The 25,013-nt window shown below is 44.7% G+C and overlaps 3 protein-coding genes across 17 annotated transcripts; 2 read left to right on the top strand and 1 right to left on the bottom strand.

Moving 5' to 3' along the window:
• The first annotated feature begins 891 nt into the window (after positions 1-891).
• Positions 892-7,211, top strand: Tinf2 (TERF1 interacting nuclear factor 2). Of its 8 annotated transcripts, none has more exons than XM_087585240.1 (10): positions 971-1,337; positions 1,452-1,535; positions 1,636-1,725; positions 1,818-1,925; positions 2,011-2,107; positions 2,258-2,651; positions 2,736-2,800; positions 3,202-3,293; positions 3,721-5,342; positions 6,046-7,211. In XM_087585240.1, the coding sequence occupies exons 1-9, from the start codon at positions 1,146-1,148 to the stop codon at positions 3,790-3,792; spliced, it is 1,194 nt and encodes a 397-aa protein (XP_087441366.1). In that variant the 5' UTR covers positions 971-1,145; the 3' UTR covers positions 3,793-5,342; positions 6,046-7,211.
• Positions 2,899-12,136, bottom strand: Gmpr2 (guanosine monophosphate reductase 2). Of its 8 annotated transcripts, NM_001413772.1 has the most exons (11): positions 11,987-12,083; positions 11,384-11,479; positions 10,643-10,762; positions 9,757-9,830; positions 8,239-8,322; positions 7,913-8,086; positions 6,608-6,689; positions 6,411-6,517; positions 6,022-6,064; positions 5,142-5,301; positions 4,391-4,943 (listed from the first exon to the last, which is right to left on the bottom strand). In NM_001413772.1, exons 4-11 carry the CDS (start codon positions 9,772-9,774, stop codon positions 4,754-4,756), a joined length of 858 nt encoding a protein of 285 aa, NP_001400701.1. In that variant the 5' UTR covers positions 9,775-9,830; positions 10,643-10,762; positions 11,384-11,479; positions 11,987-12,083; the 3' UTR covers positions 4,391-4,753. The 8 variants fall into 8 exon arrangements, with proteins under 8 accessions (NP_001013054.1, XP_087441058.1, XP_087441059.1 ...); NM_001013036.1 differs by lacking the exons at positions 4,391-4,943; positions 9,757-9,830 and adding an exon at positions 2,899-4,126 and having other exon boundaries at positions 11,987-12,059; XM_087584932.1 differs by lacking the exons at positions 4,391-4,943; positions 9,757-9,830 and adding an exon at positions 3,785-4,126 and having other exon boundaries at positions 11,875-12,105.
• A 163-nt stretch (positions 12,137-12,299) lies between these two features.
• On the top strand, positions 12,300-24,320 carry Nedd8 (NEDD8 ubiquitin like modifier). Its single transcript, NM_138878.2, has 4 exons — positions 12,300-12,576; positions 22,781-22,828; positions 23,138-23,220; positions 23,959-24,320. The coding sequence occupies exons 1-4, from the start codon at positions 12,559-12,561 to the stop codon at positions 24,053-24,055; spliced, it is 246 nt and encodes an 81-aa protein (NP_620233.1). The 5' UTR covers positions 12,300-12,558; the 3' UTR covers positions 24,056-24,320.
• The last annotated feature ends 693 nt before the right edge of the window (positions 24,321-25,013 follow it).

Genomic DNA, 25,013 nt, shown 5'->3' with positions numbered 1-25,013 from the left:
CATGCAAGCAACAAGGGAATTGAGTAAACTATTTACAATACTGAAAGCAGAAATAAAACAGCCCATCTCACGCTGGGATTTAGAGGTGTGCAGCACCATACTCTGTGAGATGACTCTTTAGAAAAAATGAAAGTTATAAGGTCAAAAATTCAGATTTGCATTAAAATGACAGAGAAATTATGAAGAAAATCAGTTACAACTTTAACATCCACATAGTACTTCAGTACTAGGTCTTGGGGCTCAAAAGACTGATCTGGAGAATGGAGGCCAAATGTGAACCTTGCGTCTGGGAATGGAAGAAACCATTCAAATAATGGGAAGGTCTCATTAAATACCTGCAAGGTGAGCAAGGCAGATAATTCAAGCAACAAAGTAAGTATACACAGTGTGACCCGTTCTGTCTTTGGGGATAGCAAATAAGAGTCAATTCACTAAAAGGCTCCATTAAGTCAGTGCTCAAAAGAAACTTGGAAAAGGAAGCCTTAACTATTCTAAACTACACAAAACAGCAAAGATGTGGCACGGACAAGCACAAACCGGCTGTAATCCTGTCCAGGAGAACCCTGGCTAGCCCTGTGGTATTTCAAACTACATTTTATTTGTTTAGGCGCCAGCGAGTCAGGACAGTAGGGCGGAGCTACCACCCAGCCCTGTTTGATTTTTTGAAAGCGAGCGCCCTCTTCTGTTATGCGAGAGGAATGACAGGATACTTCCTGGGAGCGGCTGGCGGCCCGGAAGGGCTTGGCAGATGCTGATTCAGGCACCTAGGTTTACAGAACACCAGCTTGCAGGGTGGCGAAGAGTGACGCGAGGCCACATGTCACTTTCACAGTTCTGGGGACTTCGTGACGTCACAGCTCCCTCTGAGGCCTCTTCCGGGCCGGGAAGCTGCGCGCCCAGTCGGAAGTGACGTACCCTCGCGCTCCGCGCAGTGGCGGCATTTTAAGCTTTGCCGTCTGGACAGGTTGACACACTCAGTCACGGTCTGGGAGGAGACTCTAGGATTCCGGTGGCTCCCCGAAACTGGCTAAAGCCAGTCCGCCGGCCTTCCGGTGCAGACGAGAGAACCGAAGCTCCGCCTACGGGAGCGTCTAGGAAGTCTGCGCTGAGGGAAAGCGGCGCGGAGGAAAGGGCGCCCGCGAGCCATGGCCCCACCTCCAGGGGTGGGTCCCGCGTCTCTGCGGTTTGCTGCTGCCGCCAGCTGGCTAGTTGTCCGCCGTCGCCAAGTAGAGCACTTCCCGAGAGTGGTCCAGTTTTTGGAGTCCCTTCGCGCTGCTGTCCCTGGCTTGGTTTGCTACCGGCACCATGAACGCCTATGTATGGGCCTAAAGGCCAAGGTACTAGAAAGAGTAGGATCTAAAGGGGCGGGATGCGAGGGCCTAAGGAAGGACCATGGTTGGGACTAAGACCGGCTGGAAAAGGATAGGTATTCTGAACTCAGTACCGTGCAGGTGGTGGTGGAGCTGATCGTGCAAGAGCGACCCTGGACCCAGATCCTCAATGCCCTGAATCTTCACTTTCCAGAGTCCAGAACAGTAAGTACCACTGGACCAAACTCATTAGTCGTGATGCAACCGAGCTGCCCCTGGGTCCTGGCGATAACCCCCCGCCCCCCAAATTTTCTATCCTCAACAGACAGAACAAGATAGGAAGCTTTTGGAGGCACAGGAAAATTTTTGCCTGCTTGTGAAGCAGCTGTCAGAGGACCCGGCTTCGAGCCCGCAGGTGAGAGTGGTTGGTTTGGAGGATGTTATGTGGTTCCTGTTTTTTGTTTTGTTTTTCTAAAATTCATCCGACCTTTTCTTTCCCACATATAGGAACTAGAACAAGACTATGGGGAACCCTTTCTGGTTGCCATGGAAAAGCTGTTGTTTGAATACTTGTGTCAGCTAGAAAGAGTACTGCCTACAGTCAGAGCACAAGAGGTTGTTGACACAAACACTTTTAGGGCGGAATGCTGGGTGGCTTTACTGAGAATTATGATCTTCATATCTGTCACCTTGCCCACAGCTTCAGGATGTTCTAAGTTGGATTCAGCCGGGCTGCTCCGTTACTTCTTCTGTTGCTTTGCGCCAGTATGGTATGGACATGGGGTGGCCGTTTCCAGGTAAGGGAACCATCTGAGAGGACTAGCAATTTGGACGTTAGTGTTTAGCTTGACCAAACCTGAATCAGCCAGTTGGAAGTTCTATGGGCCTGCCACACAAACTGAGTTTTAACCTGGTTCTAATTTTATGAGGCATCTTCTTTCTTTCAGAGAGTCCTTCTGGTTCAGTGAGTCCTCCTCAGCAAACAAAACCAGCATCCCACAGTCCTCTGCCTAAAGCTAAGCTTGGCCCTCTCCAACCAGCTTCACAGGAGCATCCAGAACATTTAGCTGGCAACCGCTTTAATCTGGCCCCTTTGGGAAAGCGAAAATGCCCATCCCAGTGGACATCCGCAAAGGCCTGCCACAAAGAGCGGCCCACAGTCATGCTGTTCCCCTTCAGGAACACAGGCCTACCATCTCAAGACATACCTAACCCCAAAAGCAAGGAAGAACATGAACCAGAACCAGTCTGCACTGAGAAGTCCAAGACTCCATCACAAACCTTAGGGAAAAGGGCATTAGAGGAGACCCCGCCTGACTCACCGGCTACAAAGCAAAAGGAGTAAGAATGGCTTCTCCTTCCTTAGGAAGACATTCCCTACCTGCTTCCCTTCTTCACCCAACCTTTTCCTTGTTTTCACCTCAGGAACTGTGTGAATTGCATGGATCCTCTAGGATACTCATCACCACCTTCTAGAGTCAAGAAACCAGGTAAGCAGGCTAAGTCAGAACTGGATCAGACAGCCTTTCCTTGGGAATTTTCAAGGCCTGTGCTCACCTAAAAGTGGGGTTAGGGTTTGTTTTTGCCCTTTTTTTTTTTTTTTTTTTTTTTTGACATAATTTTTTTTCTTCATAACCCTGGCTGTCCAGGAACTCTATCTATAGACCAGGCTGGCCTTGAATTCAGAGATCCCCCTGCCTCAGCCTCCAGAGTGGAGGGATTAAAAGTGTGGGCTACCAAGCTGGGCTAAAAAGGTGGTTTTAGGGGCTGGGGATTTAGCTCAGTGGTAGAGCGCTTACCTAGGAAGCGCAAGGCCCTGGGTTCGGTCCCCAGCTCCGAAAAAAAAGAACCAAAAAAAAAGGTGGTTTTAATTGTGGTTTCTTTCCTGCAGTGCTATCCCCGTCCCTATGTAGCTCTGTTATTACCATAGGGGACTTGGTTTTGGACTCTGATGAGGAAGAAAATAACCAGAAAGAAGGGAAGGTGAGTGGGAAGAAGCAGAAAGTGGAGCCAGAGGATAGGCAGAATAAGGCAAGACTCCGTGTGAAGTGCTCCCAGTTAGAGGAATCTGTGTGAAGTTCTCCCAGTTAGAGGAATCTGTGTGAAGTGCTCCCAGTTAAGAGGACTCCGTGTGAAGTGCTCCCAGTTAGAGGAATCTGTGTGAAGTTCTCCCAGTTAGAGGAATCTATGTGAAGTGCTCCCAGTTAGAGGAATCTGTGTGAAGTGCTCCCAGTTAGAGGACTCTGTGTGAAGTGCTCCCAGTTAAGAGGACTCCGTATGAAGTGCTCCCAGTTAAGAGGAATCTGTGTGAAGTGATCCCAGTTAGAGGAATCTGTGTGAAGTGCTCCCAGTTAAGAGGAATCTGTGTGAAGTGCTCCCAGTTATAGGAATTATGCTTTCTTCTCTATAGGAGTCTTTGAAAAACTATCAGAAGACGAAGCTTGACACCTATATCCCCATGTTTTGTGACTACATTCCATAGTGTCCTGACTATTCCTTTCTGGCTACATAAACAGTTCTCACTCAGGTCCTCTGGAATACCCTCTGCACTCTGTCCATCCACCCCTGCAGCTCTGCACGCAAAAGTTTAGTGGAAAAGAAGAGGAAGCTGAGACCTCAGTTGCCTGGCTACATTGCTAAAAGCTTTGTAACACTTGAAAATTAAATCTTGATTTCTTTCAGTGTCTTGATGGGAAGAAGGGGAATTGATACTTACATAGTCTGTGTGGGTCATCCCTCAGAAACATACCAGGCTCCTCTTAGAGCTGGTTGAGACCCTTTTCATATTTACTTCTTTGTAAAGGGTTCAGATTTATCTAGCAGGGTTGAGAGAGAGACTGTTAGAATTCTATCCTAACAGTTGTCCCCAGTGCCAGAAATATACTTTGTAAATTTTCATGCTGCCAAGTTAGCTTGGGCTGGCATAGGTGCTTCATGAGAATAATATTCATTGTTCTTGATCCTACTGGGTCAGGGCTAATCCTGCCTCTGCCCAGGAGGAGCATCTATATGCCAACCTATGCAGAAAGCCCAGCATCTATGTTTATCAAAGTATTTCAGATATATAAGTACTTATAAGCTGCTTAGACATTTGATGATCTTATTTAATGAAGCTGGTTAACATGATTCCAACAGCCTTCCTTTTCCAGACCAAAGTCTGCCATTTATGTGTGGATCAGCTTCTTTCTTCCCTCATCTTCATGGCTGTGCCCAGGTTCTCATTTGTTGATTTCAAGTCTTCTTCCTTGCCTCTCCCATAGTGCCCGTAGCATTTTATATGTGCAGCTAGAGAAGCATGAGTGAACAGAGGAGCACTCAGGAGGGAGGAGGACCAGAACTGGAAAGTAGCACACCACCACAGAGGCTGCCATGAATGAGGCACACCCTGTGGGGGGAGGCTCCAGTGGCAGTGTTACTGCCTCAGAAAAGTAGACTTCTTGGGTCTATTGGCAGTCGCTGAAGATTGGATTCACTTGCTGGGTGACTCGGATAAAGGTAGTTCTCCGACTTAATTCCTTCAGTTTAGCAGCCCCTACATATGTGCATGTAGACCGGATGCCTCCTAGGATGTCACGAATAGTATGTTCCACATCACCTTTAAAGGGAACTTCTACTATCTTTCCCTCTGAGGCCCTTGGAAAACAAAAACTTTCATTACCTCCTTCTGCAGAATTCTTTAAGCCCAGTTTACTCTTCCTATCTCTAACATTTATACCCCTTCACCATTTTTCTCTCAAGAATGATACCCTACATTTCTCAGAGGGTAGAAACGTCATCTTCCATAGAGTCATATTCACCACGAACACACAGGTGCTGGCCCTCCATACGTACCTGTACTCAGCCACGCCTCCTGAATACTTCTTCATAGCCATTTCAGAACTCATTCCATAGAAGAGCTTGTATTTCTTGCCATTTCTCTCAATGAGTTCACCACCTGATTCACTGTGCCCGGCCAGCATGCCACCCAGCATCACAAAGTCAGCCCCTGCGCCTGCCAAAATCAAGAAATTGGAAAAGATGCATCTGGCCAAGGTACCCATATAGGCACCATCAAAACAGCGTTTGTGAGTCTCACTTCCTGCTGGGTCTGTTTGCATAGCTGATTTCTTGAGACTGCCTCTACTCTGGCTTCTGCTCCCCAGTGGGGCTAATTTCCTCAAGATTTCTAAAGACCTAGCAGTTCCCTGACTAGCTCCTGCTTTTCTAATCTTTTTTTTTTTTTGGAGCTGGGGACCGAACCCAGGGCCTTGCGCTTGCTAGGCAAGCGCTCTACCACTGAGCTAAATCCCCAACCCCTCTAATCTTCTGATAACTTCATTTACAGTTCTCAGCTCAGTATAATTTTGGATCTAAGACTCCAAATTTTTAAAGATCTCCAATTTTTAAAGATCACCTTGGAAATAGAAAAATGAATAGTTGTAGTTCTGTTCTTCAGGGTGATTTTGTAGGTCAGATATAGGGTTCAGCAGTCTACATTGTCAACCTATGGCATGTCATAAATGGCCCTAGCTCACTCGTGGGAGCATCAAAATCTCAGGATTTCCTCGATTGCTTGTCCCAGGTGGCACTCTGGGTTTCAGGGTCACAGGTTTGTATTATGAATCTAAATGGTTTCTTCAGCTGTGTCTAGCCTGACATCTTTGCTCTTGGGGCCTCAGAGATGATTTATCTTGTACAGGATCTTCCTGCCATGCCCTCCCCACCTCCTTACCAAAGGCCTTTGCCACATCTCCAGGGCAGCTGCAGCCTCCGTCCTACAAAGTAAGAACTGCTGTGAGAGACAGCATCGATTCTTAAGACTTCTCAACTGCCCATGTCAAAGTGGACTACAACTCATGTCCTGACCAGGACTTGACCACAGCCCCACATGGAGAAACTCATGTCCTGACCAGGACTTGACCACAGCCCCACACGGAGAAACTCATGTCCTGACCAGGACTTGACCAGAGCCCCACACGGAGAAACTCATGTCCTGACCAGGACTTGACCAGAGCCCCACACGGAGAAACTCATGTCCTGACCAGGACTTGACCAGAGCCCCACACGGAGAAAACAGTGGCTGCCGGGCAGCTGCAAACCTCTCCAGGTCTTTGGTCTTACTGAAATGATGTGGCCTTTGAGGCCATGAGCAGCATCTGCACACTCCATCACTGCACTGAGCTGTGGATACCCAACTCCAGTTTTCTTCCGAGTTGTACAGACAGAGCCTGGGGAGAGATAGAAGTGAGAATGAACGGACCTGTGGTTTTTGCCTCCCAACAGGATAGATGAGATGGTAGTTCAAGGAACCAACTTACCAGGACCAATTCCCACTTTGATGATGTCAGCCCCAGAGAGGATTAGCTCTTCTACCATCTCTCCTGTTACCACATTGCCTGCCTGAGACAATAATCAAAACAGCATTCTTAGGGTCAGTGGTAGAGAGTAGCTTTTGTGCTCTCACATAATCCACACTTTGACCGTGACCTTCCTATTACAAAGAAAGGGTACCTAAAGCCCTTCTACAGGCCCTACCACCAACTTCAAGGACCTAGATCACAGTTACCCATCTACCTCACATACATACTTTGACTTAGTGCAGAGGATAGGGGAAAACCAGGTCCAGAATGACCTTTAAAGCAGCAAGGTGGGGCAACAAGACAAAGGGGCCTGAAAGAGCAATTGGTGAGTCAAACACCACTCAGGTCGACAGCAGTGCCTCTCACTACCAGGTGACTACTGCCTGGTCCTGAAGCTTTCTACCTTGAAAAAAATGGACAGAAACCGGAATGTGGGCTAAAATACCCATTTGCCAACAGTATATGGGCAGTATGACATCCTCCTTCAATGCTGTGCAGAAAATGAAGCCTTGGATTTCGTCTCTAATAAGCTTCTAAAAAATAAAACCTAGTTTTTATATGATACTTTCTGTTGTTAGTTTGAGACAGGCTCTCAGGGCTAGTCTTGAAGTGTTAGTATCCCCCAAGTACTAAGATTATAAATATTTAAATGTCAGGCTTTCATGTAACACTTTATATTGTAGCATGTTCCACGTCAGTAGGCAGACATGTATGACAAGTATGTGCAATGCATAAATGTTCCATCGTGGTTTTTAATGAACCATGAATCAAAGGTCAGAGATGTTGCACTGATTAATACACGTTTTAAACTTTGAATCATGACAGTAACATGTAGAGTAGGAATCTGCAGCAGAGATTGAGTACTAATACAACAAAATGAAATGTCAGGAAAGGGCTGGAGAGATGGCTCAGCGGTTAAGAGCATCCGACTGCTCTTCCAGAGGTCATGAGTTCAATTCCCAGCAACCACATGGTGGCTCACAACCATCTGTAAAGAGATCCGATGCCCTCTTCTGGAGTATCTGAAGACAGCTACAGTGTACTTATATATAATAAATGAATAAATCTTTAAAAAAAAAAAAAGAAATGTCAGGAAAAAGGAGACAGACAAGTAACAGGTGTAGGGTAATACTCAGACGTGTTAATCCCACCCTGCAGAGGTAGGCACATCTCTTGAGTTTGAGGTCAGACTGGTCTACAGAGTAAATTCAGGCAGCCAGAGATACAGAAACCTTATCTCAACAAAACAAAGTAGAAACATACCATGATGGTGTGTTGGGGGAATCGCTTCCGTACATCCTTTACGGATTCAACAAAATGTTCTGAGTAGCCATTAGCCACATCCAGGCATATATATTTGACTTGGGGAATAGCTTCTAGGATCTGTTCCAGCTGCTCAAAGTCAGCAGAGCCTGTGCCTGAGCTGGCAGCTAGATACTGTGGAGAAAAAGCATTAGGCCAACCTGTGGCATTGTATTAGAAATGAGGTGGTAAGTGACCAATAGGGATTAAAGGTGAGGGTTGATTCCCAAGAGCTAAAAAATGAAGGATTTCTGGAAAACTAATCAACAGGGTAGGCCCAGAGTTACCTCAAGACAGTCAGGATTCTGGTTAGCAAACTCTTGCCACTGATGGATGCTGTAGTGCTTATGGATGGCAGTGAACAGGGAAAACTGAAGAGAAAAAATAACCATCAAAAGGGCAGAAACTTTATTAGACTATCTAGATATACCTTTATTCTGCCCTGAGAGAATAGTATAAGTTCCTGATTGAACTGACTTCAGCCACTATTAGTCCTACAATCCCAGTACAGCCTTTACTCTCATTAGCATTATTTTAGTATTTCTACCAAAGTACTATGGTCCAGGCTGGATTTCACCTACTAGCACATTCGTTGCTCATGACCTTAAAAGTGATAGGGACATGTTTGTGGTACAATAAAACAAGCAACAGAGCTGGAAGAACTAAAGAGGCTAAATGGAGAGGGAGTTTGTCTTCACTCAGCTCTAAGGGGATCTAGTTCTCAAATAATCTGTTTTTCTCTCTTCTGGTTTACTTGCTGGCAGTAATCCAACATGTCTAGATACACACAAAGTTAAAAGCTTAAGACTAGTGGAACAACAAAATACTATTGCAACCCTTCTCTTTTCTGCTTTGAAAAGAACAGATTTTTCATGTTAGGGACATAAACATGCAAATGCAAAGATCAATGCCATCTTTTTAGGCAAATTCAAAAAGACAATGATTCCCATGCAGTGGTGGCACAGGCCTTTGATCCCAGCACTTGGGAGGCAGAGGCAGGTAAATCTTTGAGTTCAAGGAGGGCCAGGTCTACAAAGTACAGTTACTGGAGGTTATACAAAGAAACCCTGTTCTAACTAAATAAAACCTCTGACTCATAAAATTGCAAAATCTCAATACTCTGAGAAAGGCACTGAGAAGACACTGAACTGAATGCTGGTGTTTGCTTCCTAAGCATAAATGTGCAACCCCAAGAGTCAATAGTTGGTTGAAACAGCATAAATTTTGCAAGTGAGAAGAAACACAAGGAAGTCATGTATCAGCCAGCCACAGGGAGTTCTATGCATAAAAGTCAGTAAACTGTCAATATGTTGATAAACAAAAGCTATAGGTGGTCAGCAGGTCTTGGAGACATGTTGGCTTAATAAATTCACCCAATACATACAAACCCTAAGGAAAACGTTGCTTGTATCAAACTTTTTATCATTATTAAGATTTGGCTATTTTTCTAAAATTTGATTTCTGTAGTACTTGTCCACAATATTGAAATCCAGTCCTCTCTAAGGTTCATGGATTACAACATATCTTTTAACAGATTTGCCAGTTCCCCAAATCCACCTGTCAGAGGAGGCAGACGAGATAACAGCAGGAACCCTAAAGAATTAGTAAATGGTAACAGGAATAAACTAATAAAACTCCATAATTATCAATCTCAGAAAAAGCACAACAAATATTCTTCAATAACAGAAAAAACAAGGTCTTTAAGGCTAACAGCCACAAACAGAAACAGAGCCCATCAACTAGGGCTACATGGGTTAACTAGCAAAGCACATTATGTTCTTGAAAGCTCCCAGGCAACTAACTACCTTCTCAGCTACATGCATAGAGGCAAGCGAAATTACTGACAGGAGCAGTGTCTTCCATTTTCAAAGGGAAGAACCTGTATTTAAGAAAAAACTTTCATTTAGGATAGATCTCAAACTCCCAGAAACCTAGAACTTAAAGAAGTGAAAAATTAAAAGAATAATAGGCATAGAAGAAAACTAATAAACTCCTTTTCTCTGAGAAATTCCAGGTATAAAATTTTAAATACTCAAAACAGTATTTAATATCTGGACTAAACGGTGATTACTTAATGTTCAAACGATGACTGAACAAATACATGGGATTGGGAGCTGGAGAGATGGCTCAGTGGTTAAGAGCACCAACTGCTCTTCCCAAGGTCCTGAGTTCAAATCCCAGCAACCACATGGTGGCTCACAACCATCTGAAATGAGTCTGATGCCCTCTTCTGGTGTGTCTGAAGATAGCGACAGTGTAATCATAATATATAATAAATAAATAAAATATTTAAAAAAAAATACATGGGATTGGGTTGACTTGGGTAGGCACTAGAAGAATTTGGTAAAGTATATAACTTATGGGGGGAGGGGTATAAATGAAAAAGATGAAAGAAAGCTAATTTTGAATCTCACTATTTCAGACAGATCTTTGAACTGAACAAAGGGTTCCTAATAAACTCAACATTCTGGTTTTTTTGTTTGTTTGTTTGTTTGTTTTATTTGGTTTGGTTCTTTTTTTTGGAGCTGGGGACCGAACCCAGGGCCTTGCACTTGCTAGGCAAGCGCTCTACCACTGAGCTAAATCCCCAACCCCTCAACATTCTGTTAATTGCCAGAGACTGAGAGTAGAGTAGAGGCCTCTGTAGCCTGCTGGGATAACATTTGGTAGGGTGCATAAGGGTAATCTCACCTTACAGAGAACCTTAGCCATTTCAAAAGTACCCACGGTATCCATATTGGCAGCAATGATGGGGATGCCACTGTACATCTGCTTTGAGTTCCGGAATGAAAATGATCTTGTGAGATCTACCTGTAGACATTAACAGGGCATTAAGCATCTCTTCCTTCCTTCCTTCCTTCCTTCCTTCCTTCCTTCCTTCCTTCCTTCCTTCCTCCCACCCTCCCTCCCTCCCTCCCTCCCTCTCTCTCTCTCTCTTTCTTTCTTTCTTCCTTTTTTAAGATTTATTTATGTATGTGAGTACACAGTCGCTGTCTTCAGACACATCAGAAGAAAGCATCAGATCCCATTACAGATGACTGTGAGCCACCATGTGGTTGCTGGGAATTGAACTCGGGACCTCTGTAAGAGCAGCCGGTGCTCTTAACCCCTGAGTCATCTCTCCAGCCCCACATTAAAGATTTATTTATTTAATGTATGCGAGTACACTGTAGCCGTCTTTAGACACACTGGAAGACATCTGATCCCATTACAGATGGCTGTGAGCCACCATGTGGTTGCTGGGATTTGAACTCTGGACCTCTGGAAAAAGTCAGTGCTCTTAACCCCTGAGCCATCTCTCCAGCCCCCAGCCCCACATTAAGCATTTCATTCACTCAGAAAATACGTATCATATTAGAACCCGACAGCTTTCTTGGTCCTGGTCCATTAGAAACTTGAGGTCAAAAAAAACAAGGAAGACAATTGGCTCACCTCACTTCGAGACTTTAGAGTGCTGCGTTTGGGCCTCAACAGGACATCCTTGAAGTCTAGTTTCACATCATTGTCAATATGAGGCATGATGAAGTGCTGCAAGTTAGATTTAAGGGGGGAGGAGGGGACTGTAAGACTGGGAAGTAACAAAGTTCTAAACCAAGTCCCCTGTGAGTCTCAATGTCTTTTTTTTTTTTTTTGCTTCTTTTTTTTTTTTTTTTTTTTTTTTTTTTTTTTTTTTTTTTTTTTTCTGGAGCTGGGGACCGAACCCAGGGCCTTGTGCTTCCTAGGTAAGCGCTCTACCACTGAGCTAAATCCCCAGCCCGAGTCTCAATGTCTTAATGACGCTAACACATGCTTAAATTGTGTAAAGTCAGATCAGGGTGTGATCCTTGAAGTCTTGCTGGGACCATCCTGTGTCTGGTCAATCCCAGGTATGATTTTTAGGAAGAACTGGAAAGAGATTATGATCTCTGAATGTGCTTCCTTACCCGGTTTAATCTCCCTTTTCCTGCCCTGCAAAGGGCAATTTAGAGTAAGGGGCTGACTTAGTAAGAGAGGAGAAAAGAGATTTTAACCAGCTTCCGGCATAGCGGTACTCACTTCCTGTTGCTTTGACTCAGATGGCAGTTGACCAAAGATTCTTTTGCTTAGCAACTAGCCGCGTGGGGCCTCGATGAGCCTTGAGGGCGACTCGAACAAATTCCGCTAATTGCAAACCCGACTACCCAAGGAATTCTAGCTTAGGGCGCTGTGCAAGGCCTTCTGGGTAACAGAGTCCACACACTAAGTCTGCCGTTGAGTGCGAGCGGCTCGAGGACTACAACTCCTAGGATGCAAAGGACGGACCTGCCTCCAGACGTGATGGGAAAAGTAGTTTGTTCTGTTCCAGCTCTCCGCTAACACCAGTTCGCTGGACACGTGCGGGGTCTCAGGTGTCGTCTGGCTCTTCCTAAATCGGTTTTCCTTTCTCTTTACAACCCAACTGACACAAAATCCGAGGGCACTCCTGAGCGTTTCGGGAACCGGCTGGAAAGAGGAGCGGGTGGGTCCGGAGAGTGACCCGGAAGCAGAAGTGTTCCTCGCCGTGGAGTGCTGGGAAGCGGCAGCGGCAGTAGCGACCACAGCGGGAGAAGCAGCACTCTAGCCGCCTGTAACCCCAACCTGGGAGGAAGATGCTAATTAAAGTGAAGGTGAGAGTGTTTCCAGACTTTCCAAGACTCTGTAGTGCTAGGTTGGCCCCTGCGCCTTAGGGGAGAGGCGGGAAGGAAAACCATGCCTCTGCTGAACTTGGAGAGCTGACACCCTCGGGGCCCTGCGCGAGGCTTGATGGGATCTAGGGGGACCCCGGGAGGTTTTGAGCTCTGGAGGCTGGTCCAGCCTGAAGACCTAGGGTGTTTGCCTCTCCGACTTCCTTGCCAGGTCTGTGTTCTGACCTACTAGAAGGAGGCAGCGTTTGTCCTGGCCTCACTGTATTCAAGCCCTTGCAGTCATAGAGAAGGCCTGGCAGCAGCTTAGCTCCTCACTCCAGAATTTTTGGGGAAAGTTTTGTCCCCTATTCTTCCTGACTAGATGGTATACTTCCCTCAGGCCCTAACATAGGCTGCCCGCAAAGCACAGCACTGAAGCATTAGTCTGATGAAAGTGAGAGCCTTTCAGTAGTTAGACTATGGGCCAAGGTTAGCGTCTCACCCGTCTTTCACTAGCTAAGCTAGGAGTGTGACCACTTGGCACCTTCCTTTCGAAATTGGACATTAAGAACTACCCTCACTTCTTTGACCAATTCAGGCTACGTATCGTTGCGTTGGTTCTGGTACTCTGTCTTCTTCAGCGCCTTTGGTTCTTAAGTTTTAAACTCTTATCAGGCAATTCTGCTGTTTTTACCTTTGTACATTTAGACAGACACACAAAACTGATAATGAGGAGGCCTGGCATTAATTTGACCTTTTCAAAGTCTGTCTTTAGTTACTGGATACATCAGCTGCTAGCCTTTTTTCCTCCAGTCCTTCCAGGAAACCTTAAAGATTGAAGCCAGAGCACAGGTTGATGATTGCTGTTTTTCAGATATGGGTAATCTGTGAGTTAGCCATAGGTCTTTGAGTCTTTTTTTTTTTTTTTTTTTTTTCTTTTCTTTTTTTCGGAGCTGGGGACCGAACCCAGGGCCTTGCGCTTGCTAGGCTAGCGCTCTACCACTGAGCTAAATCCCCAACCCTGGTCTTTGAGTCTTAAACACCATTTTATTCATTGTTTTTAATGATTGCAACACTGTGTTCTGGGTTAATGAACCCAGACTTAATGGATCACAAGAATGGTAGTCCCTCCCTGTTCAGTGGATCTATGATGGGGGTGTTGGGGGTGGGAGTGGAGGCTGGGGTGGGGAGGTGGGGGGGGTGGAGAAGGAGGATTACTTGGGTTTTTGAACCAACCTCTATAACCTAGGCTGCTCTCAAGTTTGTGGAGATGCACCTGAGTTAGCCCTCTGATTGCTAAGACAAGCCGATGGTAGTGCCCCCCAACTCCCCATGTGTGTTGATCCACAGTTCACAACCCTGCGTGTGAACCTCCAGAGGCTAGGATTACAGGCAGGCATCATTTTAGTATTTGCCACTCTCCAGTTCTTCAATACCTGCCTATTTTTTTTTTCTTTTTTTTTTGGAGCTGGGGACCGATGCCTATTTTTTTAAATCAAATTTTTATTATATGTATGTATATGGATGCTTTCTGTGCATGTATGTCTTTGTACCTGTGTGCCTGGTGCCCAAGGAGACCGCTAGATTCCCTGGAACTGGAGTTGCTACCATGTGAGCCACCATCTGAGTTTTGGGAACCCAGTCCAGCTCCGTTAAAAGTGGCTCTTAACCACTGGGCATCTCTTTATCCCTACTCTGTCTAATATTGATACCGCTGTCCATGTCTTTCACACACACACATACACACACACGCGCGCGCGCACACGAGTGCTCTTTGGAGATTATTCATTTTTCAGCTGTTTTGCTATATTGTTGATCTCTCCTCTCTCCCTCTTCCTCTCCTTCTCCCCCTCCCCATCCCCTTCCCCTCCCCCTCCCCCTCTCCAATTAAGTCCTTCCTAGTTTTGTTTTGTTTGGAATGGGGTAAGGCATTGTGTATGCTAGCTACTAGCCTAGACCGTTTCTGAATGGAATGTGGTCCTCAAAATGTAGGATATTCTATCATAAGTCACCTTCCCATTACCTTGATCATGGGTTAATCCTGCTAGCCTGCCAGGTATCCGGAACACAATTCTTATTTTTTTTTTTTTTTTTTTTTTTGGTTCTTTTTTTCGGAGCTGGGGACCGAACCCAGGGCCTTGCGCTTCCTAGGTAAGCGCTCTACCACTGAGCTAAATCCCCAGCCCCACAATTCTTATTTTTTAAAGGTTTATTTTATTTGTTACGTACACAGCATTCTGCCTGTATATATGCCTACAGAGGAGAAGGGGGTGCCAGATCCCATTACAGATGGTTGTGAGCCACCATGTGGTTGCTTAGAACTGAACTCAGGACCTCTTTAAGGGAAGCCTGTGCTCTTAACCTCTGAACCATCTCTCCAGCCCTGGAACACAATTCTCGAGTCATTTCTCTTTCTTTTTTTATAGCTCCATACTTTTTGTATGAAACCAATTTCTGCCTTACTTTTTCTTCCTATTCCTCTTCAGATCCGGGGTGTCATTAACTTTCTGTGCGATGCCTCCACGTGTTCATACTGCCACACCTCCTCTGATGCCGTGGTTCTAAACCTTTGTGTTGCTGTGAGCCTTTAACATAGTTCCCCATGGTCTGCTGAGCCCCTCCCACCCATAAAACTTGTTGTTGCTATTTCATAGCTGTAATTTCACTTGTTATGAATCATAATGTTACAGTGAGTACACTATCACTGTCCTCAGACACACCAGAAGAGGGCATCAGCTCCCATTACAGATGGTTGTGAGCCACCATGTGGTTGCTGGGAATTGAACTCGGGACCTCCGGAAGAGCAGTCAGTGCTCTTAGCCACTGAACCATCTCCAGCCCCCTCCTCTTCCTCTTCCTCTTCCTCTTCCTCTTCCTCTTCCTCTTCCTCCCCCTCCTCCTCCTCTTCCTCTTCCTCCTCCTCCTCCTCCTTGTAGTAAACATCTTGGAGTGGAATTGCTAGGTCATGTAGATGTTATATATAACTTTAAAAGAACTGTCAAGGGTTGGGGATTTAGCTCAGTGGTAGAGCGCTTGCCTAGGAAGCGCAAGGCCCTGGGTTCGGTCCCCAGCTCCAAAACAAAGAACCAAAAAAAAAAAAAAAAAAAAACTGTCAAATTGTTTTCCAGAGTCAACCAGTTTGCCTCCCCACCCTGCAGTAGCTGGAATGCAGTAGCATTCCGTTGCCTTGATCACATAGTGAGAACTTCTCTCAAAACAAAAACAAAAACAGGGGTTGGGGATTTGGCTCAGTGGTAGAGCGCTTGCTTAGGAAGGGCAAGGTCCTGGGTTCGGTCCCCAGCCCCGGAAAAAAACAAAAAACAACCCTCCAGTCTACAGTGTATAGATCTTTCATTCCCACAGTGTGATAACTTTGTATCAGGGATATTTTTTGGAAACAGATGTGGTAACGCACACCTTTAACCCCAGTACTCAGGAGGTAGAGGCCAGCAAATCTCTGAGTTCCAGGACAGCCAGGAATTTTATACAGACAAATCCTGTGTCAAAAAACCAAAATGAGGGTTGGGGATTTAGCTCAGTGGTAGAGTGCTTGCCTAGTAAGCGCAAGGCCCTGGGTTCGGTCCCCAGCTCCAAAAAAAAAAAAAAAAAAAGAAAAGAAAAAAAAAAAAGAAGAAAAAACCAAAATGAACAAGCAATACCTTTTAGGCTTGGGAGACAGCTCAGTGAGGTCTGTAAGCATGAGAGTTTTCGATCAGATTCCCAGCGTCCAGGGAAAGGCCTGTCATGGCTGCTCACACCAGGCCAGTCATGAGTCTCTACTTCAAAATATGTGTGTAGGCATAAAGTTTTTACAACTTACTTTTAATAAGGGCTCAGCCTCTCCTCTAGCCCACCACCCAGCAGAGGTAGTGGAAGAGAAAAGCTATTAGGACACAGGGAAGTGGACCTGTTCTGTAATAGTTCTTTGGGGCGAGCTCGATCTTCTCTGGTAGCACTTTAGTTCTGTAGCAAACACCAAATACAATTCAGCAGCTGCACACCAGGCATGAAATGGCAGTTATAGTCCAGTCCTTTCAGTACTCAGACACCAGGCATGAACCAGCAACTGTAGCTCAGTCCTGAAGAAATTGCCAGGCTCACCAGCCTCACCTGAGGCGAGGCCGCAGAAGCAGTAAGCTGCCACAGGAACCTCACGAGCAGTTCTTGGGCGAGTTTCTCACAATGGCGGTGTTACCACAAGTTGAGCTCAACAACACTACTGTGTAAGGTGACCCAGTGCATGTGTGTTGCTAGGTAGAGCAAACCACATCACGGCTCAGTGCTGCCTGTGGGGTCACATTTATTCAGCATCATCAGGCGACATTTTTCCCTGTGCTTGCTTCTGAGTAACAGTGTTCCACGTGCTCGCTTTAGCCTTTCACCTGTGTGGTCCAGGAAAGCATTTGATGTAACTAACTTTCCAGTGAAACTAGAAATTTCCACTTCATATGTGTGTGAATTTAATTATGTTAAAAATAATTTTCATTGGGGTTGGGGATTTAGCTCAGTGGTAGAGCACTTGCCTAGCAAGCGCAAGGCCCTGGGTTCGGTCCCCAGCTCCGAAAAAAAGAAAAGAAAAAAAAATAATTTTCATCGTTGACAATTTAACCTGTACAGAAAACCAAACCAATATGGTACCTCATGTCTGTAGTCCTATCATTTGTGTGCGTGAGAGGTGCGCATGCTGGGCGAGGGGTAAAGGCAAGGAAAATCAATTCAAGGTTGACTATCTTAGAGACCAAACCCTGAGTCACTGGGGACTCAGAAAAGTATGGCTTTTCTTCTTTATTCTTTTCAGTTTCTTTCAGATTGTGACCACGCTTTCCTGGACCTCTTGGCTTTTTCTCTCATTGTCTCTGTCTGGATCTACCCACTGTTCCTTGTGCTGTGTGGCTGTCCACAAACAAACAGCACAGTTTTCTCCCTTTTCTGCCCTCCTGCACACAGCTGCTGAGGCTACAGTTTGCCTGCCCTGGGGCTTTTCCTTTAAACTTCAGTAAAATTATCCTTAAACTAAAAAAAAAAAAAAAGAAGAAGAAGAAGAAGTTCAGGTCATCCTCGGCTACATAGCACAGCCTGGGATACGTCTGAAAACAAAAAGCAAAATCCTTCATTACTCATCCGTAGACACATATCATTTCAAACTGTCGTCTCTCAGAAATTGTTACATGTAAAACTCCCCTGTCCTGATTCTTTGACACAAAGCCCAGAAAGCATAGCATATATTTATAAAAGAATTGCCACACAGAAAAAAATTAGATAACTGCTGGGCAGGGTAGCACATGCCTTTTTCTCCTGAGTTCAAGGCTAGCCTGATCTACATAGAGAGTTCCAGGTCCTATCTCAAAAAACAACAGTTTAATGACTTCTTTTTTTTTTTTTTTTACAAGTTTAATGACTTCTTAATATCACCAAATGACTTAGCATTCATTTGGCTCTCGTGGGGTGGTTTTGGTTTTTTTGGAAATATACTTCACTTTCTTCTTATTTCTTATCAGTTGGTAGTTAGATCCCAGGCTATTCTTCATGTGTTACATCAATGTTCTCACTGGAAGCTCTAAGGTGAACTCACTCTAATTCTGTTGCTTCATAGAGCAGTGAAAATGTTCGAGTCGTTTCCAAAATAGTAGCAGATAGTGTGTACGTAATGTGATCAGTGAAACTGTGGGATGGAAAGCTTAATGATAGTGAAGTTTAATTAATTTAAAGTTTAAAAGTGAGCAGGGGGGTTGGGGATTTAGCTCAGTGGTAGAGCGCTTGCCTAGGAAGCGCAAGGCCCTGGGTTCGGTCCCCAGCTCCGGAAAAAAAAAAAAAAAAAAAAAAACCAAAAAAAAAAAAAAAAAAAAAAAAGTGAGCAGGGTAGCTGAGTCTGGTAGTGCAGGTCTGTAACCCTAACTCCTCAGAAGACTGAGGCAGGAGGAGCCTAAGTTCAGGCATAGTATGGGTTCAAGGCCAACCTACACAACTTAGAACCTCCAAAACACTGAGCTGTCGAGATGGCTTGGTGGTTAAAAGGATTTGCAATCTGGTTCCTAGCACCCATGTGGCAGCTCACAACATCCATAACCCAAGTTCCAAGGGATCTGGTACCCTTTTCTGGCCCCCACAGGCACCAGGCATGCACTAGGCATATTGCATACATTGAGGCAAAGCACACATACACATCAAAATAGTTTTCCCACACTCAGAAGGCAGAAGCAGGAGTCTGAGGTTAGAGGGCCACATATTGAGACCCTGTCTCAAAAAACAAATCAATCTTTAGGGGCCCAGCGTAGTGACCCCTGCTTAAGATAAATAATTTTTAGGGGTGCAAAAGAAGTCTACAAATATAGCCCAATGGAGCTGTCACCTGATGTGCAGGGGAAGAGCAGGAGGAGAGGGAAGAGGAAAAGAGAAATAAGAGCCTATAAGGTGGGCTTGAACCCACAGACTGAGATCCTCCTCGGGAAGCTGAAGCAAGAGAATCAATCATCCAAGCCCAGAAGTGTTTTAAGATCAGTCTGGGTAGCACAGCAAGGCCATGTCTCAAAAACAGGAAAAAGGCCTTTTACTTAAAATAAGTCCACAAAGCCCAGCTGGTGGTTCAGAACTCTGGAAATAGGCTGGCAGGTCTCTATAAGGGCAGCCTGCTCAGTGAGCTTCGCTAGTCAGGGCTACAAAGTGAGTCCTGGTGTAAAACAAAACCACAGAGTCCACTGCGTCTCCCCTTCATCCACTCCCACGTCTTAGCAAGACTCACTGCTGTGAGTTCTTTATTTTTCTTCTGTATGTACGTACGTGAGCACCCAGATATCGATACATAATTATACACTCTTTAAATAATGGCAACTGTGGTCTGGTGAGATGGCCCAGTGGGTAAGTTCTTGCCTAGAGTTCAGTCCCCAGGATCCACATGGAAGGAGAGAACTGACACCTACCAATTGTCCTCTTACTTCCATGTGTGTGCCATGTAACAAGTGTACCCACACACAGGTACGTAAACTAAAGAAGGGGCTGGGGATCTAGCTCAGTGGTAGAGCGTTTGCCTAGCAAGTGCAAGGCCCTGGGTTCAGTCCCCAGCTCCAAAAAAAAAAACGAAAAAAAACAAAACAAAACAAAACTAAAGAAGTGTAACAGAATTGTCACTACATATACTGGTACATAAAATAATCTGTATTTTACTTTTTATTTTGTAGGGGAGGGGTATGTGTGGCTGCACATGCCACAGGGATGTGTAAAGGTCCGAGGACAGCTTTGCAGGGTTGGATCTCTTTGCACCTTTACATGGGTTCCATTAACTTTTTAAAGATTTATTTATTTTGTATATGAATAAACTGTAGCTGTCTTCAGACACACCAGAAAGGGACATCAGATCCCATTACGGATGGTTGTGAGCCACCATATGGTTGCTGGGATTTGAACTCAGGACCTCTGGAAGAGCAATCAGTGCTCTTAACCACTGAGCCATCTCTCCAGCCCTCCATTAACTTTTTAAAAATTAACTTATTTATTCTATATAAGTACACTGTAGCTGACTTCAGACACACCAGAGGAGGGCATCAGAACTCATTACAGATGGTTCTGAGCCACCATCTGGTTGCTGGCATTTGAACTCAGGACCTCTGGAAGAGTAGCCAGTGCTCTTAACCACTGAGCCACCTCTCCAGTCCCCATTAACTTTTTCTGAGTTAATGACCTAGACATGAAATTCTGTAATTGAAAAGGCTTTGCATTTGAAGTACTAAAATAAATAAAGCAAGATGATTTATGGACAACACAGAATTGCAAACCTCTCTTTGTCATGTGAGAAATTTATTTTTTATTTTATTATTAAGATAAGATCTCATCTCAGCTTAGCCTCGACCTATATGTAGCTGAGGATGATCTTGAACTTGTTATCTTCCTGTCTCTACCTCCCAAGTGCTGGGATTCCAGGTGTGCACTGTACACCCAGCTTATGCAATTTATGTTATGGAGCCCAGGGCGTCATGCATGGTAAGCAAGCGCTCTACCCACTGAGCTACATCTTCAGCCCTACTTTTGTGTTTTTGAGATAGGATCTTACTATGTGTTCCAGGCTGGCCTCAAATTTCTTAACCTCAGTACCTGGGAGTGCTGGGCTAATAGATTGCTCTTTTAAAAGACCTAGGTTCTGATTCTTAGCTCATAATCATTAATACCAGTTCCGGGGGGATCTGATACCCTCAGGCCTCCACAGACACTGAGTACATGTGGTGCACAAACATTCAGATATAACACCTACACAAGTGAAGCAAAAATAAAGGTTTAAGAATAAAATCAGCTGTCCTAAAATGCATCTATTATCATAACACTTGGAGGGTGGAGACGGGTGGATCTCAAATTTGAGGCTGGCCTGAGCTACATAGTAAGACCTTGTTTCAGAATAAAATAAAACAAAACAAGACAGTAAATAAATAAATAGGTGGTATTGGTGTTGAAAGTGCTAATGACATTACCTGGACCAGATAAAGCAGAATTTTTTTAATTACATTTATGCATTGTATATATATTTAAGTGCAAGTTTGTGTGGGCGTGTGAAGGTCAGAAGATAGCCCTGCAGAAATTGGAGTTGTCTCTGACTGTGGGACCCATGAGTTGAACAGAAGTGATTGGGTATGGCAGCCTCCACTCATTGAATCATCTTAGGGAAATCATCTATTAAAGATCCTGAAGTTTGAAGGGAGAGTATTGAGGAAAATAGAAAAAAAAAAAAAAAACAACAAAAACTGCCTAAAGTTGGGCTGGAGAGATGGCTCAGTGGTTAAGAGCACCAACTGCTCTTCCAGTCCTGAGTTCAATTCCCAGCAACCACATGGTGGCTCACAACCATCTGTAAAGAGATCTGATGCCCTCTTCTGGTGTATCTGAAGACAGCTACAGTGTACTTATATATAATAAATGAATAAATCTTTAAAAAAAAAAAAAAAAAAAAACTGCCTAAAGTAGGCCAAGTGTGGTGTTTGTGTGTGTTCAGGATTACTGCAGCCCTTCAGACCTATCTGTAAGAGCAAATACAAAAGCCATAGGGCACACACCTGAAATCACAGCAGTTAGGGGACTGGGACAGGAAAATTACAAGGGCAGCCTGGAATACATGGTGAGTGCCAGGCCAGGCCAGGCTGCGTAGTGAAAGCAATACAAAGGATGATGGGTGGAGGAGAGCTCATGAATCACAGATGTATAGTTTGCACACAGATACCTTTGGTTATCTAGGTTTAGCCTGTGGAAATCAAGTAATGTGAGTTGTAGTTTAGGATTTAATAGAATTCTGGCACACATAGGAAAGAATATAGTGCTCAACTCTAGCATTTCAAAAAGAACCTAGTTGGTGATTTCTTGTGCCTTGAGAAGTCTTTGCATTATGTAAATGTGGTTCGTGTACTGGAATAAAGTCCTTATGTAAGGCTTGCTTTACCTAGTTCACTTGTGTCTCATCCAAAGAACTCCTGATATTTTCACTGACTTGGGGTGTGTGTGTGTGTGTGTGTGTGTGTGTGTGTGTAAAGAAGATGGCTTGTGGCATTGTGGCATTAAGGGGATCACAGAATGCTGTCTCAAACTGCCCGATGACATGGTGTACACCAAAAGCCTTCTGATTCTTCAAGGTAGTGTTGCTGAGAATATATACCTCTCAGCAGAGAGAACCCCAGAGACCGAGATAAGATGTTACACTTAGAGCAAGTCTTGCCAGGCAGTGGTGGTGCACACCTTTAATCCTAGCACTCGGAAGGCAAAGGTAGTCGGAATCTCTGAATTAAAGGAAGGACAGCCAGGGCCACACAGAGAAACCCTGTCTCACATACATACATACATACATACATACATACATACATACATACATACATACATACATACATACATCTTTTCTATTTTTGTGAAAAGACACCGTGATAAAAGAGCATATTTAATTTGAGGCTTGCAGTTTCAGAGGGTGAGTCCAGTACTATCATGGCAGGGAGCATGGCAGCAGACAGGCAGGCATGGTGCTGGAGCAGAAGGTAAGAGCTTACCTCACCCCACAAGCATGAGGCAGAAAGAACAACAAGATGGCTGGGGCTTTCGAAACCTCAAAAGTCTTCCCCCAGTGGCACACCTCCAACAAGACCACACCTCTAATCCTTCCCAGTCCCACCAACTGGACCAAGTCCCCCACAGAAGGCACGTTGGTATCGAGCTGTGGGATTTATGACATCTTTGTCTGTTTTAGACGCTGACTGGAAAGGAGATTGAGATTGACATCGAACCCACAGACAAGGTGATGTATACTCAGCATGACTCCTCCTTTCTCTGTGTGTTTCTTCCAGTGTGCTTATGACCTTGGTCCTTTTGTCCTCAAGTTGTCAATACAGCCTTAGTTCTTAGCATTGGTTTGTTTGTTTATTTATTTTGGTTTTCTGAGACAGAGTTTTTCTCTGTGTACCCCTGTCTGTCCTGGAACTCAGGCTGGCCTTGAACTCACAGAGATCAGCCTATGTCCACCTCTCAAGTGCTGGGTCTAAAGGCTAGCTGAGGCTAGTATTTGTATAATTCTAAGCAGCCTCTCTGACTACTTGTTTCTCCAAAGGTGGAACGAATCAAGGAGCGTGTGGAAGAAAAAGAAGGAATTCCCCCACAACAGCAGCGGCTCATCTACAGTGGCAAACAAATGTAAGCTTGGATGGGAAGTGGGGTATAGCCGTCTCGTGTGAGCATGAGTACAGGGTGAAGCTAACGTTGTTTTCTCAGAATAAGAGAAGGCATAGAATATTCCGGACATAGAATAAATTATATTGAATTATAAACTGATATTAAAACAGTTAACAAACTATTAAAACAAATTTGTAGAATAGTAATATATGTGCTTCTTTACTAATATAGTTTTAAATTCATTATGTTGAGTTATGTATGTATTTGTAGGTACGTACACTTGAGTGTGGGTGCCCCTCGCATTTCAGAGCTGTCAGATGCCCCTGAAGCTTTATTTAACTGAGATTGTGAGCCTCCTGAAGTGGGTACTGGGATCTGAACTCCGGTCCTCTGCCAGAGGAGCAGTTTGAGCTTTTAATTCTGAGCCATCTTTCCAGCCCTCCTTATTAATATCTTCTTGTAAGGTCTAATGATTAGTCTGATGACTGCTTTTTTGTTTTTAAATTTTCAAGATACTTGCAAAGAGTCATAATGTAATATAAAGATAGCCTAATTCCTATTGCATAAGTTACCATATTGTTAACACTGTGGGTCTCTATGTCTGTATTCAAAATTAAATACTAATTACCCTTAGAGGTTAGTAAAAGAAAGAATATTTTTCTCATACAGTTTCGGTTTCTCTGAGAGCAGAGGTTCACCAAACCCAGGTTACAAATGCCCAGGTTAGATGGCATTTCTGATGCTTTTTCTTCTCTGTAGGAATGATGAGAAGACAGCAGCTGATTACAAGATTCTAGGTGGTTCCGTCCTCCACCTGGTGTTGGCTCTTAGAGGAGGTGGTGGTCTTGGGCAATGAAGAAACTTGATTCTGTTTTACCTCCTTGTCCTGCCGCTCATAATGTGGCATCACATATCCTCTCACTCTCTGGGACACCAGAGCTACTGCCCCCTTCCTTGGATGCCCAATCTTGTGTGTCTACTGGTGGGAGAATGTGAGGACCCCAGGATGCAGTGTTCCTGGCCCAAATGGCCCTTGCTGGCCATTGGGTTTTAGTTTGCAGTCCTGTGTGCTTCCCTCTCTTATGGCTATATCCTTGGTTGTCAATAAAATATTTCCTGGCCTTCTGGACTCTTTCTTCTTGACACAAATGACTAAAATCAGAGTGGCTGTAATGGTAACCAGTAGAGGTAGGACAGTGGGAGGATGCTGCTCTTGGGTTTGTTTTGAGAAGGGGCATGGGGGGTTGGGGATTTAGCTCAGTGGTAGAGCGCTTGCCTAGCAAGTGCAAGGCCCTGGGTTCGGTCCCCAGCTCTGGAAAATAAAAAGAAAAAGAGAAGGGGCATGGGTGGTGGTGGGGGGGTATGGAACTTCATAGCCCCAGCTAGCCTAGCACTATGTAGACAGACTGGCCTCAGATTCACGTGGATCTGTCTGCTGGGATTATAGGCATGTGCCATCAGCCTGGAATATGCTTTATTTTGAAACAGTTTTTTGATAGGTATCCCAGGCTGGCCCTGAACTCCTTCCTGGTTTTTTGTTTGAGACAGCGTCTATATAGGTATAGCTGTCCTGGAACTCAGTATGTAGACCAGGCTGGCCTTAAACTCAGAGATCTGTCTGCCTCTGCCTCCTGAGTGTTGGGATTACAGGAGGCCATCACACCCTTGGCCTTTGCCTACCTAGTAGGTGGGATTACAGGCATGACCTACCACCTGGCTTTAGCATAGCTTTTCAATTGAAAAACATATCACTCCATTATCCCAAATGATTCTGAATGAGGGTGTTGTCATCTCTCCTGCATAGATGGGCACAC

Source organism: Rattus norvegicus, chromosome 15, assembly GCF_021556685.1.
Source record: "Rattus norvegicus strain SHRSP/BbbUtx chromosome 15, alternate assembly SHRSP_T2T, whole genome shotgun sequence".
NCBI classification, from domain to species: Eukaryota; Metazoa; Chordata; class Mammalia; order Rodentia; family Muridae; genus Rattus; species Rattus norvegicus.
The sequence above is the reverse complement of the archived record's forward strand: the minus strand, read 5'-3'. Positions and strand labels throughout refer to the sequence as shown.

Excerpts from the sequence above, each read along its gene's own strand:
- Nedd8 (NM_138878.2), top strand. Across the intron at positions 22,829-23,137 it reads ACATCGAACCCACAGACAAG|GTGGAACGAATCAAGGAGCG; the intron begins GTGATGTATACT and ends GTTTCTCCAAAG. Across the intron at positions 23,221-23,958 it reads ATCTACAGTGGCAAACAAAT|GAATGATGAGAAGACAGCAG; the intron begins GTAAGCTTGGAT and ends TCTTCTCTGTAG.
- Tinf2 (XM_087585237.1), top strand. The coding sequence starts at position 1,146 with ATGGCCCCACCTCCAGGGGTGGGTCCCGCGTCTCTGCGGTTTGCTGCT. Across the intron at positions 1,338-1,451 it reads GTATGGGCCTAAAGGCCAAG|GTGGTGGTGGAGCTGATCGT; the intron begins GTACTAGAAAGA and ends AGTACCGTGCAG. Across the intron at positions 2,652-2,735 it reads CCGGCTACAAAGCAAAAGGA|GAACTGTGTGAATTGCATGG; the intron begins GTAAGAATGGCT and ends TTTTCACCTCAG.
- Gmpr2 (XM_087584928.1), bottom strand. The coding sequence starts at position 11,470 with ATGCCTCATATTGACAATGATGTGAAACTAGACTTCAAGGATGTCCTG. Across the intron at positions 6,065-6,410 it reads TCAAAGGCCACATCATTTCA|GACGGAGGCTGCAGCTGCCC; the intron begins GTAAGACCAAAG and ends CTTACTTTGTAG. Across the intron at positions 5,302-6,021 it reads AGATGTGGCAAAGGCCTTTG|GCGCAGGGGCTGACTTTGTG; the intron begins GTAAGGAGGTGG and ends TGATTTTGGCAG.